The 14,543-nt window shown below is 42.8% G+C and overlaps 1 protein-coding gene across 12 annotated transcripts in view; it reads left to right on the top strand.

Annotated features, from left to right (window-relative positions):
* MED16 (mediator complex subunit 16) overlaps positions 1-14,543 on the top strand; it is a 32,503-nt gene that overhangs the window by 2,251 nt on the left and 15,709 nt on the right. Inside the window, exons 2-10 of one of the 12 annotated variants that reach the window (XM_058163317.1) lie at positions 23-90; positions 653-745; positions 1,504-1,668; positions 5,021-5,128; positions 6,646-6,815; positions 7,424-7,855; positions 9,771-9,876; positions 11,616-11,771; positions 13,828-14,039. In XM_058163317.1, coding sequence (XP_058019300.1) covers positions 1,533-1,668; positions 5,021-5,128; positions 6,646-6,815; positions 7,424-7,855; positions 9,771-9,876; positions 11,616-11,771; positions 13,828-14,039 — 1,320 coding nt within the window. In that variant the 5' untranslated portion in view covers positions 23-90; positions 653-745; positions 1,504-1,532. Of the gene's footprint in view, positions 1-22; positions 91-652; positions 746-1,463; positions 1,669-2,804; positions 3,741-3,793; positions 3,819-5,020; positions 5,129-6,645; positions 6,816-7,423; positions 7,856-9,770; positions 9,877-11,615; positions 11,772-13,827; positions 14,040-14,543 lie in introns of those variants that run through there. The other 11 variants (XM_058163312.1, XM_058163310.1, XM_058163316.1 and 8 more) reach the window with 11 other exon arrangements.

Here is a 14,543-nt window from a genome sequence, read left to right as displayed (position 1 = left end):
GAGCTTGGTTGTTTTCTTACAGCCATTGGATAATGAAATGACTGCGGAAAACAACCAAGCTCAAGAAGGCACCAAGGACTCCAAAGAGAAGTAAGATTCATTTTCTCCATATCTACAGCTACCTTACATATTCTTATGTTGCATGGACATAAAATCGCATAGCATTTTCCGATGGCTACAGATTTAGAAAGATTTATTTAAAAAAATAACAGATATTGTAGCCTGCCTGAGTAGCACTATTTTTTAACTATCATTTTTTCAGTTAATCCAATTTATTCCTTTTAAAACTCACTTAAGGTTCATGGGGTTTAAATATGATCCAGCAATTCAGAGGTGTCTTGGGGAGGGGGAAGGGGGGGTTTAGAGGGAAGGCAGGTGTTGGAGGCAAATCACAAAAGAGGGTTGGGACACCAGTTTGGCCCCTTTTGGATGTGCATCATTGTTTCACATGCACATATGAAAAGATGGCGTTTGCATTGTGACAGCAGTATGATGCTTTTCTCCCTTTGACAAAAGCTGAGGACTTTGTGGCTGCCTTGGTAAACATGCCTGGATAATTTAAAAAAAAAAAGAGAGGAGGTAAATGGGGGCAAGGTTAAAAAGGAGAAAATGTGAATTTATTTCACATACAGGTCCTTTGTCTTTGATTTAGGAAGAAACTGAATTAAAAAGAGACTATCATTCCAGTTGATCCTACTTGGAAAAAAGTCCAACTCTCTACCAGCGACACACGATTTGGATTATGGTGGGCATCTGATGGAATTAATATAGCGAAGAGTGGGAAAATGTCTGCTGCCTTGTCTGTGTGTTGATGGTCCTTCTTCTGCCTTGCAGACACTTACTGCTTCCCTTACCTTTTGTCCAAACTTTGGACAAAATATTGCAAGCAGCATACTTTAAGAAGTGGAGCCAGAGATGGAAATTTTTTTTTAAATATATGTTATTTAGAGGCAGAGGAAGATGATAAGAGGAAATGATCTTTGTGAGTTCAGAACTATCCCTAAATAAGAAAGAAATTGTCTATGTGATCTCTGGGCAGTTTTAAGAAAGAGTTGTTAGATGGTTTGACCTCTGATTAAGTAATATAGATATAAGGTTCAGATTTGTGAAATCTAAGAAGTTAATCGAAGATTTATTAATGATGTTTTGGGAAATTAAATATGGGGACTAGACTTCATTTAAATATCTTTCAGAATGGGATGGAATTGATTTTTTTATTACATATGTGCAAATAATAATTAAATTTAAGAAGGAGAAGAAAATATATTGTATTAGACCATAATGGGGGTGTGTGAAAATTAATATGCTTAAGGATGTACCTGACCAATAATCTGTTCACAATGATTTTTTTTATTATGGTTATAAAAAATAAAAAAAATTCACACAAAAAAAGAAGTGGGGCCAGGGGATGGCTGCTGTGATTCCCTTTGGTTTATCAGCTGGTTTTTTTTTCTTTGTAATAGTTACAGCAGATTCCAGTTGCAATTTTCTTCTAGGTAGCAGTTCCCTGCTATTAAATTGAGGAAGACACAATGGATCTGGCATATATCTGTGAGTGGGAGAAGCGTCCAAAGAGTAACCACTGCCCATCCATTCCACTGGTCTGTGCTTGGTCTTGTCGCAATTTGATTGCTTTCACCACAGATCTCAAAAATGAGGAAGAGAAAGGTATTTCCTACTATGTTAGCTTCTTTGCCATTGACATTACTCTTAATACACTCTGGAATATGAAGATAGTTGCTGAAATTGTTTTAATATTTTAATACTGTTTTAAGATTTTAACCAGTTTGGTCTAATATTTAAGGCACCTGGCTAGAAACCAGGAGACTGTGACATGCCTTACGTGTGAAAATGACTGGGTGACTTAGGGCCAATCACCTGGAGGTTGGGAGTTGTAGTTCCACTTTCAACAAGAAAGCCAGCTGGGTGACTTTGTGCCAGTCACTCTCTCTCAGCCCAACCCACCTTACAGGCGTTGTTGTTGTTGTTGTTGTAGGGAAAATAGGAGGAGGAGGAAGTATTGTGTGCCACCTTGAGTTATTTATAAAAAATAAAGGTGGGATATAAATAAATAAAAGTTGCTCACAAACAGGAGGAAGGTCTATTCAGTATGTTCACTGACTTATTTATAAAAATAATAAAGGCGGGGTAGAATAGAATAGAGTAGAATAGAATAGAATAGAATAGATTTTTTTATTGGCCAAGTGTGATTGGACACACAAGGAATTTGTCTTGGTGCATACGCTCACAGTGTACATAAAAAATAAGATACCTTCATCAAGAATTTTAAGGTACAACACTTAATGATAGTCATAGGGTACAAATAAGCAATCAGGAAACAATATCAATATAAATCATAAGGATACAAGTAACAAAGTTACAGTCATAAGTGGAAGGATATGGGTGATGGGAACGATGAGAAGATTAATAGTAGTGCAGATTTGGTAAATAGTTTGACATGTTGAGGGAATTATTTGTTTAGCAGAGTGATGGCCTTCAGGAAGAAACTGTTCTTGTGTCTAGTTGTTCTGGTGTGCAGGGCTCTGTAGTGTCGTTTTGAGGGTAGGACTTAAAACAGTTTAAAGGCAGGGTATAAGTAGATTTACTTATGAGTAGAGAATATGAAGGAATGGATAATCTTGTACCAAACATAGAGGTCAGCCCTTTAAATAGCCTCAATCTGATAACGGTGAATTTATTGTATTTTCTTGGCTTTCACAGAGAATTGGGCAGATTACATAAATTCATGGATGGCTCAGTGGAGCCTCCAGAGACAATCTGCTCTTGAATCTTAGATGGGCAACAGACCACAGCTGTTGCTTTCCCCGTCATGAAAGGTTTTAGCGCTGAGGTCAAAGATCCAGACTACTGGCAGATCTTCATGTTATTTTGAATATAGGTTCTCCTCAACTTGCAACCACAATTGAGCCCAAATTTTCTGTTGCTAAGTGAGAAATTTGTTTAACTGTTCATGTTAAAATAGAGTTTTATCCCATTTTATGACATTTCCTACCACTGTAGTTAAGTGAATCACTGAAGTGGTTACGTTAATAACCCAAGTGGGTTAAATGAACCTGCATTCCCCATTGACTTTGCTTGTCAGAAGATCGCAAAAGGGGATCACGTGACTCTGGGACACCGGAACCTTCATGTTGTGTCTTGCCCGCCCTCAGAGCAGCCGGGGCCTTCTTACCTGCTCCCCAACACTGAGGAATGTATGCCTTCCGGCCCAAGTCCTGGCTCCATGCCCCCACAAACTGCAGAAGAAGGAGAATCTCCCTGCCCCAGCCCTGACTCCATGCCCAGGCAAACGGAGCAGCTAGACCCCTCCCCCTCCTCCACAGCAGGTGAGCCTGAGGAGGGTTTATTCCCAAGAACAGCTGATTGGAGTGACCCTCGCATCAGAAGGCTGGATAGGCGGAGGCAACAGAAGGAAGGGAGGGGCAGGCCTTAATGAATGCTGAGTCATGGAGCCACACCCCATGGCCTATATAAAGGAGCTACTTTCTGGCAGTCTCTGAGTCAGGCAAAAGTCAAACTTATCTTGCTGAAGTCACTTACTGGTCTCCTGCCTGCTCTGAGGACTTTGCTAGGACTTTGGGCAGAGCTGCAGAGGCAAGCCTGATTCGGATTTCCCGGACCCAGCCGTCAGCGGAGGAGTGGGACATGACACTTCATAAATACGAACCAGTTGCCAAGCATCTGAATTTTGATCACAGGACCATGAGGATGCTGCAAAGGTTGTAACTGTGAAAAATGGTCGGAAGTTACTTTATTCAGTGCCGTTGTAACTTTGAACGGTCACTAAATGAATTGTTGTAAGTCGAGGATTACCTATAGTCCAATGTAGACGTGGGGAACTAGCATAGAAAATCTGTCCATTATTATTTTTCCATTTACAGCTGGAAGTGAGTCTAGAGCAGAGGCAAACTGAGAAGGAGATTGCCCTAAGCCTCCCTCAATCTTAAACCCAGTTTTCATTTACTCTACCTGATCTCCAAACAGCTGCAGTGTTAATTCTAAATAATATTTTCCCCCTCTACTGCTTTCTCATCCATCAGTCAGGGTTCCAAGTAATACACCCATAGCAAACAAAACTCCGAGGCAGATAGATTCCTCAAAGAATAGTTTTATTGGTTATATCATATTGGCACAGTTCTGATGAAAACCGAGTCTGAAGGTTCCCGCAGTTTTCACCTAATTAAAAGGAAAAGTTTTTCCTTTTCCCCAAACAATCGGTCACATGGTCCAATCAAGGTGCCATCCGGTTGCCTGATAATGTCACTCCTCCTCTCTCTGACCAGGTGTCAGAATGTCCTTGGTTCTCAGGCGAAAGTATTTTGTTTTGGCTACAAACCAGGGGTGAAATGTAAAATTTGTTACTACTGGTTCTGTGGGTGGGCGTGGCCAACTTTTTTTTTTTACTTTTAAAAACATTTTTTTCAGCTGAAGAGGTTGTAAAAAAATGCTTTTAGAAGCCTGTGATGATCAGGCAACTCAGTTGGGATCGCCAGAGGAAAAAAAGCTTTGAAGGGGTTCTGACGATCCCAGCTGAGTTGCCTGATGGCCAGAACCTTTTAAAAGCATTTTTTTTACAACCTGTTCAGCCGAAGAGCTTGTAGAAAACATGCTTTTAAAGAGTTCTGACGATCCCAGCTGAGCCAAGTGCTCATCAGAGGTTTGTTTGTTTTTTTACTTTTAAAATCATTTTTTCGGCCAAAGAAAAAATGCTTTTAAAAGAAAAGAAAAAAAAATCCTCTAATGATCGCGCAGCTCAGCTGGGGCAGGGATTTTTGCTACCAGTTCTCCGAACCACTCACCGCCATCGCTACCGGATCAGGCGATTCGGTCTGAACCGGGAGCATTTCACCCCTGCTACAAATCTCAGCTATCTCTATTCCCCCCTCCCTATCCCTCAGCTCCAGTGTGGAAACATTGAAACTTCAAAATGGCTTTGGTCAAGTCGGCTTCAGGGTTGCCACCATCTATATCACTTTTTTTCTTTCATTTCCTTCCTCAGACCTCACACATATGATCCACATCCTTGACACAGAACATCCGTGGGACGTCCACTCGATCAATTCTGGACACATTGAAATAATCACCTGCTTGGAATGGGATCAGTCAGGTAAAGAAGGACAACTGTAGCTTGGTGCACCTATTTCGTCTGAAGACCTCGGGTTCATCTCTTGGCACTTGCAAATAAAAAATGTTTCCACCACTGAGTTTCCTGGGAAGATCTTAGTTTTTCCAAAAGTTTTGAAGTGTCAGGATGACTTGATGAAATTGGTATTAAAGAGCCATTTCTTCAGGCTGGTACTTTCCAGATTTATTGGCAAGAGTGCCAGGATGGGGAAGGGTGGTGTCAAGGCTCCGACTAATGAACCCAAGACTTGGCTCCTTCTCAAAGGTCCTCTTTATTGAGTACATCATATCAGCACAGTGGAATGGAAAACCAATTCTAAATCTTTCCCATGGTTTCAGTATACAGTATTTTTCAGAGTATAAGACGCACTTCCCCCCCATCCAAAAGTGGGTGGAAATGTCTGTGTGTCTTATACTCCGAATATTGCAGCGGGGGGAGGAGGGGTTGGTGTGGTGCCGATCAGCTGTTCTAAAATGGGCTACCGCAGTGGTGAACGGGCCACGGCGGTGGTGAATGGGCCCCCGCAGTGGTGAACAGTCCACAGTGAATGGGCAGTGGTGAATGGGCTGCGGCAAATGGACCACAGCAAATAGGCCAGGTGAATGCTGGGAGGAGAGGCAGATTTTTTCCCCCTTGTTTTCCTCCCCAAAAGCTAGGTGCGTCTCATAGTTCGGAGCATCTTATAGTCCAAAAAATATGGTAATTAAAGTAGGAAATAACCCCATCCCCAAGGTCATATTGGCCAATTGTGTTAATTGGCGGGCTCTACAGGCACTCCTTCCCCAACCTTATTGGTTGCTGGTAGAGATGACCTTGGTTCTCAGGAGAAAGCTCTTTGTTGTGTCTAGTAATGCATTCCAACCTCCTTCCCTACTTACCCCTCCGTATGGCATCTGAGGAACAGAAAGATTGCTGCTGCCAGGTTCAGTTCGAAGTTGACAGGTGGTTTATATTATTAGAAATCCAGCTGACCTTAACTGATCCCAGAATCTATTTCAATGAGAAACCACCAGCAAACTTCACGGCTGTAGACTATTCACAAAATATCCTAAAAGAAATCATGGACAAACCATGTCTGGGTTGTTGCCAAGATAATTACATGGCTATGAGCATGAAATTGACCTTGATGAAGGAATACAAGGATCATTAAGAGATTATAAATGACAATTCAATCCTGGGAGGGAGAAGAGGACATGAGAAAGAGACTCAAATAACCCTATCCTAATGTTTGGTAAAAGAGGGTGCAAGGAAACTGGCAGCCTTTCAAGATTCTGCTATTATAACCTATGATGGTAAAATATCATTTTGCTAATCCTGGTGTTGTCTCTTTCATGATATTCCCTAAATCAAAAAAATCATGGAAGAAATTTTATCTTTAAGACAACATTCAAATATGCAAGATCAGTTCATTCCAATTTACACCTAGAGGATGGGCCTGTCCTTCCCTTGATTGGTATTCTGACTTTGTTCTTTTCTTTTCTCTGTTTTTTTGGCTGCAGGATCCAGACTTCTGTCTGCTGACGCTGATGGGCACGTCAAATGTTGGAGTATGATGGACCACCTGGCCAACAGCTGGGAGAGCGAGGTGGGCAGTGAAGTGGAAGGAGACCCAGTGGTGGCACTTTCTTGGCTGCACAATGGGGTGAAACTGGCTTTGCACGTGGAGAAGGTAAATAGGCTAATTAAGGGTTGCTATTCTACAGGTAGTCCTCAGTTTACATCCATTCGTTCAGTGACCGTTCAAAGTTCTGGCTATCACGATTTGGGTGCCTGGTTTGTGGTTACAACATTGCAGTGAGCTGCAGTCACAGGATTGCCATTTGCGACCTTTTCTGCCAGCTTCCTGCAAGCAAAGTCAGTGCTGCGATGGTTGTGTGAAAAACGGTCACAAGTCACTTTTTTCAGTGCCGTTGTGACTTGGAACCAGGGTGAAATGCTATCGGTTCGCTCCATTTCAGGTGAACCAGTAGCGGCGCAGCACATAGTTTGACGAACCTGTAGCGGCGGCAGGGTGAGGCTCTGCCTACCATCCCGGACGTTGTTACTTCCTGGTTTTAACCAGAAAGTAACCTGTTTTTGACATTCTGTGCATGCGCAGAGGGTCTAAAATCAGACATGACAATGGCGCACGCACTTCGAAACCAGTAGGGAAGGTAAGTAGATTTCATCCCTGCTTTGAACGGTCACTTAAACGAATGATTGTAAGTCAAGGTCTACCTGTAATATGCTTGATTATCATTTCTCTCCTAAATATCTTCCGTTTCCTTCTGTCCTTAGTCTGGAGCATCCAATTTTGGTGAGAAATTCTCCCGGGTCAAATTTTCCCCATCATTGACCCTCTTTGGGGGGAAACCTATGGAAGGCTGGATCGCAGTAACCATCAGCGGGCTGGTCACCGTCTCACTGCTGAAGCCCAACGGACAAGTGCTGACCTCCACGGAGAGCCTCTGCCGCCTGCGCTGCCGAGTGGCCTTGGCTGATATTGCTTTCACCGGTGGAGGCAACATTGTGGTGGCCACATCAGATGGCAGCAGTGCCTCTCCGGTCCAGTTCTACAAAGTCTGTGTCAGTGTGGTGAACGAGAAGTGTAAGATTGACACCGAGATCCTCCCCTCCTTGTTCATGCGCTGCACCACGGACCCAGCTCGGAAAGACAAATATCCTGCAATCACCCACTTGAAATTTCTAGCTCGGGACATGTCTGAGCAGGTGAGGTCCTTGGGGTTTCCTTCTCCAGTCCTAGCTGCTTTTTCCTTCTAGCTGCTTGGCCATGTCTAGATTAGTCAGTTGAAGACAGATCAGATAGTGAAGAATCTGGAGAACCCGATGCAGAAACATGGAAGGAGTGGCTATTGTTAGTCCACATGGAAGGACGTGATAGCAATCTTGCATTTACTGGTAATCCTTGACATACGACCAGTTACTTAGTGGCTGTCCCAAAGGTGCTTTTTCAAGAGGCAACTGGACTTTGTTTTTGTTTTTTTCCCTGAAGACGTTTTACTTCTCAAACAAGAAGCTGAAGAACTGAAGAAGCTTCTTCTTGGATGAGAGGTGAAACAACTGCAAGGAAAAGCCAAGAAAGTCCAGTTGTCCCTTGAAAAAACATCTTTGGGGCAACCATGATCTGGGTGACTGAGAATCTCCCTAGGTATTTATTTGCTTAGCAATTGTTCAAAGTTGCAACGGACCGCCACAGGAGTACATTATGACCTGGTTCTGAAGTTCTGATGGCTGCCCTCCACCCTAAGGCCATATGACCACACGTGCGTTCGGCAGCTAGCCTCTATTTATGGCTGTTTATAGCGGCCGATGGTCACATGACTACATTTTATAAGGTTTTTTTGCTGAAAACCAGCATTTACTTCCCTTTTTGGCAAAATTGGCTTTTGGCAAACAATAGTTTCATTTAATGACAAGAGTTTGCTTAATGACTGTTGCAAAAAAGGCTATAACATCAGGTCGATCACGTGGGTGACTCATTTTATGACCATCACAACTGATGACCATAATAGGCAATCTCCATTAGAGCTATAAGTCGAGGGCTACAAATATCATGGAATAAGAGCAGAGAACTGCTTTTGCCTCAGGAGCTTCATTCCTTCACGGATTGTCTTTGGAGAATGAGTGTATCTTGGAAGTGAGCAAAAGCCATAGATCAGCATGGACAGAGCCCCATGGTTACTCTTCACTCAAGTGCTTGCATGCACACCCACGTGTGCCCATGCAATCTCGCACACACATTTATCTAGAGCCGAGTTGGCGCAGTGGTTAAAATGCAGTACTGCAGGCTACTTCTGCTGACTGCCGGCGGCCTGCAGTTTGGCAGTTTGAGTCCTACCAGCTCAAGGTTGACTCAGCCCTCCATCCTTCGCAGGTGGGTAAAATGAGGACCCAGATTGTTGGGGGCAATTATGCTGACTCTGTAAACTGCTTAGAGGGGCCTGTAAAAGCACTGTGAAGTGGTATATAAGTCTAAATGCTATTGTGATTGCTATCTGTCTGTCTGCCTGCCTGCCTGCCTGCCGTCTTCTCACCATAATCTCTGCCGTCCTCTAATTATTTTGAATTTTAAATAGCTGCTAGAGCTGGCACTGGGCATTCCAGAGCAATGTTTCTCAGCCTTCGAGACATTAAGATCTGTGGATTTCAATTCCCAGAATTCCCCAGCCAGTCAGCATGCTGGGAGTTGAAGTTCAAATACCTTAAAAAGTTCCAAGTTTGAGAAACATTTGTTCATCTAGATCAGGGGTGTCAAACTCGCATTGTCACGTGACGTATTGTGACTTCCCCTCTCCTTTCGCTAAACCGGGCATGGGCGTGGCCAACGTGTGATGCATCTGGCCTGCAGGCCGCAAGTTTGAGACCCCTGATCTAGATGCAGAATGAACAAATGGGGGGAGGAGCTTCCAATGAACTCTGAAACGAGATTGGACCCGAGTCCACTTTCCTTGATCCAGTGAGGTCTTCCCAGATGTTTATTCTGCATGCCTCTGGAGGTATATACTAACCCAGTGTTTTTCAACCTCAGCATGCTGGCTGGGAATTCTGGGAATTGAAGTCCACATATCTTAAAAGTTGGTAAGGTTGTTAACATTGTTCTACGTGGCCTTCCCTTCTTCCCCAGATGCTGCTGTGTGCCTCCAGTCAGAACAACAGCATTGTGGAGTGCTGGTCACTCCGGAAAGAAGGACTGCCAGTTAACAACATTTTCCAGCAGATTTCTCCCACAGGTGAGTCAGGTAGCAGATGTAGAAAGAATTCAGCAGAAAACGGCTTCTTCTCCTCATTAGGTTGAAATCATCCTGGATTCCTGAATGGTCAGATTGGGGAGTTTGAAATCTGTGAACTACAATTCTAGCCTAAGCAATGAGGCAGAAAAGCATAGGCAGAACCTTGCGGGTTCAGGACAAAGCCTTCTGGGGATTGGCTCAAAGTCACTCAGCTGCTTTCATGCCTAAGGCAGAACTAGAACTCACAGTCTCCTGGGGATTGGCCCAAAGTCAACCAGCCAGATTTCATGCCTAAAGTGGGACTAGAACTCACAGTCTCCTGGGGATTGGCCCAAAGCCATCCAACCAGCTTTCACGCCTAAGGCGGGACTAGAACTCACTGTCTCCTAGGGATTGGCCCAAAGTCACCCAACCAGCTTTAGTGCCTAAGGCGGGACTAGAATTCTGCTTCTCCCGTATGAATAACTTCTTTGTTTTTCACGGATGTGGTTGTGTTGCCAATGAAAAAATGGCTCTTTTCATTCTTCTATTTATTTCCCTCGTCACAGCTCAGCAGGAGCAATTTTTCTAACCGAGAGCAATCAAACCCACAGGTGTTATTTAATTGTTGCCTTTGCACAGGAAATCACCTGGCAACAGATTCTCATCACAGCCATTTCCCTTTGGAAATGAGCTTCTTTTGATTCTTCCCCAGGCGAGAAGCTGTTAAATTGGTACATCTTGACTTAGCAAATTTGAAGCTGAATTTCTGCTCCTTTTGCCTAGAAACAATACATTTGATAAATTTGAAAAAAGTGCTAGTATCATTTTTTTAAAAAAAAAAATCATAGGCGGCCTGTATGTAAAATGCATAGATTTTCAGACCATGCAATATTCCTTCAGCTGTGGTGTCTTAGAAATACAAGAAAACTAGTTTTATATGTGCATCTTAGTTCAGTTTCCTTTTCTGGATGCAAAGTTGTTTATTTACCAAATTTATATGCCGCTCATTTTGTGGTACAAGGTGACATAATACACTCACACAAGTCTCTTCCAAATCAGGTCTCTCCACAAATTTCAGGACTACAGTTCCCCAGGACACCCAAAGAATTCTCAGTATCCCTGCTGCTGAGAATTCTGGGAATTGCAGTCCCAAACACATCTATTTATTTATTTAATTTATTTATTTTGTCACAACAGTATATATAAGCGTAAGCATGAAAGTAACTATATAATATATAAGCATATATATAAGTATGTAATAACTATATTAATTGGATATAATGAAAGGAAACAATAGGATAGGAACAGTAGGCACGTTTGTGCTCTTATGCACGCCCCTTACAGCCTTCTTATGAATGGGGTGAGGTCAATAGTAGACAGTTTTTGGTTAAAGCTTTGGGGATTTTGAGAAGAGACCAGAGTCAGGTAGTGTGTTCCAAGCATTAACAACTCTGTTACAGAAGTCATATTTTCTGCAATCAAGATTGAAATGGTTAACATTGAGTTTAAATCTATTGTTTGCTCTTGTATTGTTATGATTGAAGCTGAAGTAGTCTTCAACAGGAAGGACATTGCAATAGATGATTCTATGAGTTAAACACAGGTCCTGTCGAAGACATCTTCGACCTTCACATCTAGAAAGTGTGAATGTTACAGTAACCTGATTGTGCTGAGCAGAAAGGAAAGACGTTCCATTACCAAATGCTTTTTTTTTTTTTGGCACTACTTTAATTATCCTCTTCCTCTTTATTTCTAAGTTGGGGACAAGCCGCCGATGATCTTGAAATGGCGGATCCTTTCAGCCACTAATGACCTGGACCGAGTTTCTGCTGTGGCATTACCCAAACTGCCAATATCTTTGACCAGCACTGATCTGAAGGTAGCAAGTGACACCAAATTCTACCCGGGTTTAGGTGAGGAAAAGTTTTTCTTAGATGTGTAGTCTTATCAGATAGGCAAAAAAAATTAGTGCTGGGGTGACGCAGTCATTATAATGCGGTAAATTAGAGGCTAATTCTGCTCACAGCCCAGGAGTTTGATGCTGATGGGCTCAAGGTTGACTCAGCCTTCCATCCCTCTGAGGTCGGTAAAATGAGGACCCAAATTGTTGGGGGGCAACATGCTGACTCTGTAAACCTCTCAGAGTGCATTTAAACCAGGGGTCCCTAACCCTAACCCCTGATCCATGGCCCATTCTGAACCGGGCCACAGAAGTGATGGGCAAGCACACACGTGAACACCCCCCCCCCTCCTTCTGCCTTGCTGCCTCTGCTGGTCTGCCGAGCTAGAAAGGTTGGAACTTGAAGATGGAGAGGAAATGATTTATTATGAAACGTGGAACAGATGGTACAATTGGCTGGAAAAGAAATCTAAAATTAATGTATAATGTATAGTAGAAGAGAAGTTATTATAGTGAAATGAAATATTTCATATGAAGTATAGCAGATATGTATATAATGTAGTGATTGTGAGAATGAATAAGTAATAAACAAAATGTATATGTATAAGAATTAGTTCGAAAGATAAAATGGATATTACTAAATAATGGATATGCCAGTATCGGAAAGCTGTAAAAATGTAACGAAGTTTGTTTTTAAAGAAGTAAATGTTGAATAAAAATTATTATTATTATTAATTTTTTGTTTACATTTATATCCCGCCCTTCTCCGAAGACTCAGGGCGGTTTACAGTGTGTAAGGCAATAGTCTCATTCTATTTGTATATTTACAAAGTCAACTTATTGCCCCCCCAACAATCTGGGTCCTCATTTTACCTACCTTATGAAGGATGGAAGGCTGAGTCAACCTTGGACCTGGTGGGACTAGAACCTGCAGTAATTGCAGGCAGCTGTGTTTTAATAACAGGCTTCTTACAGCCTGAGCCACACCGCGGCCCAAAAAGAAATTTTAAAAAAGAAAGGTTGGAGACAGCTGCTTTAAAGCAGTATGGAAGAGTATATTGTGCTATTGCTAGTGTGAATGAATTCCAAAGTTCCCCCATGTCAATTTCAAAGCTGAACTCTCTACTTCCTGTTCTGGGCCGCAGAGGGAGTGACCAATGGGACTTCAAATCTAGGTCATAAATAACCTCAAGAGAGCCCCATCAGAACTTCAAAGGGTCACTAAGCAACCGGTCCTAAGTTGAGAACTACCTGTACACCAAACTGGTTCTCATAAGAAAGTTATAAATGCCTAAAAGTGGGATATCAAGTCTTGGGAATCACAGACGCATCTTTTTCAGATCCTAATTAGAATTTTATTTAGCAACTTACCAGATTAGTAATTTGCCACGAATACTAAGTTGTGAGCAGAAGTGTCTCCCAAGAGTGATGTTGGTGGTGTGGTCCGCGAGCAGCCCGCGGACCTGGCAGCAGAGTCAGACAGAGTGAGGAGGTTGGGGAGGACAATGGGCCAGTCCTGGAAGGCCTGGACAAGGGCTCTGCATTGGAGGCAGAGATGGGGCCGGGGCCATCTGGGAGTGATGCATGGACTCTGGAGCCTCCAGAGGTGAACAGCAGAGAGGCTGTTGGGAGTAAGGCCAGAAGATGATTGGCCACTCTCATAAGGCTTAAAAGAGCAGCAACGAGCCGTTGGGTTCTTTGTAGGAAAGCAGTGTTGATTTCCGTGCTTCTTGTCAGCATCTCTTGAATTTTGTGGGGGGTTTGCCAAGAAAAGCCTTTGGCAGGTTGCCAAAGACATCAAAGGTTGGTATTAAAGCCGATGGACTGGTTATTAAGACTTTTGTTTTGGACTAAGATGAGAATGAATTAATTCTCAAATGTTTTAATAACATAAATTTGTTGAGGACTGAATTGTGTTTAGTAATCACTGCTTGGGCCTTGGTCACAACAGTTGGGTTGGCCTTACTCGGGGATAAAATAATAGAATAGTCCAGAAGGAATGCAGTCCTACTTCTCTCGGTAGGCCATTTTAAAAATCCCTTTGCAATTTATCCAACTTTCTGTTCCAGGCCTGGCGCTTGCTTTCCATGATGGCAGTGTCCACATCATCAACCGTCTCTCCCTGCAAACCATGGCAGTGTTTTATGGCTCCAGCTCGCAGCGCCCGGTGGATGAGCAGACCATCAAAAGGCAAAGAACTTCGGGCCCTCTGGTCTACTTCAAAGCGATGCAGATGTCTTGGACTTCGCTGGCCTTAGTTGGGGTCGATAGCCATGGAAAGGTACATTTGGGGGTACAGAGTAAGATCCCCTCAGTATTTAAAGCAGGGAGGCCAAGAAAGATTTTTACAGGTACTCCTCAAGTTATAACCATTTGTTTGGTGACCATTCAAAATTACAATGGCCATGAAAAGAGTGACTTATGACCAGTTTTCAAGCAACCATTGCAAGATCCGCATGAGGACATGATCAAAATTCGAGCAATTAGCAACTGGCATGTATTTATGACAGTTGCATTGTCCTGGAAGTCTTAAAATTGCTAAGGTTGGAGACCCCTGGTCTAATCACCCTTTTTAACCTTCCCAACCGGCTTCTGACAAGCAAAGGCAATGGGGGAAGCCAGATTCGTTTAACAACTGCATGATTCACTTAACAACTGTGGCAAAAAAGTCATAAAATGGGGCACAACTCACTTAAGAAAACTGCTTTGCTTAGCAACAGAAATTTGGGGCACAATTGTGGTCGTAAATCAAGGATTACTTGTAGTTCCCCTTTTTTCCAAGACA

This window comes from Ahaetulla prasina, chromosome 1, assembly GCF_028640845.1.
Source record: "Ahaetulla prasina isolate Xishuangbanna chromosome 1, ASM2864084v1, whole genome shotgun sequence".
Taxonomy (NCBI): Eukaryota; Metazoa; Chordata; class Lepidosauria; order Squamata; family Colubridae; genus Ahaetulla; species Ahaetulla prasina.
The sequence above is the reverse complement of the archived record's forward strand: the minus strand, read 5'-3'. Positions and strand labels throughout refer to the sequence as shown.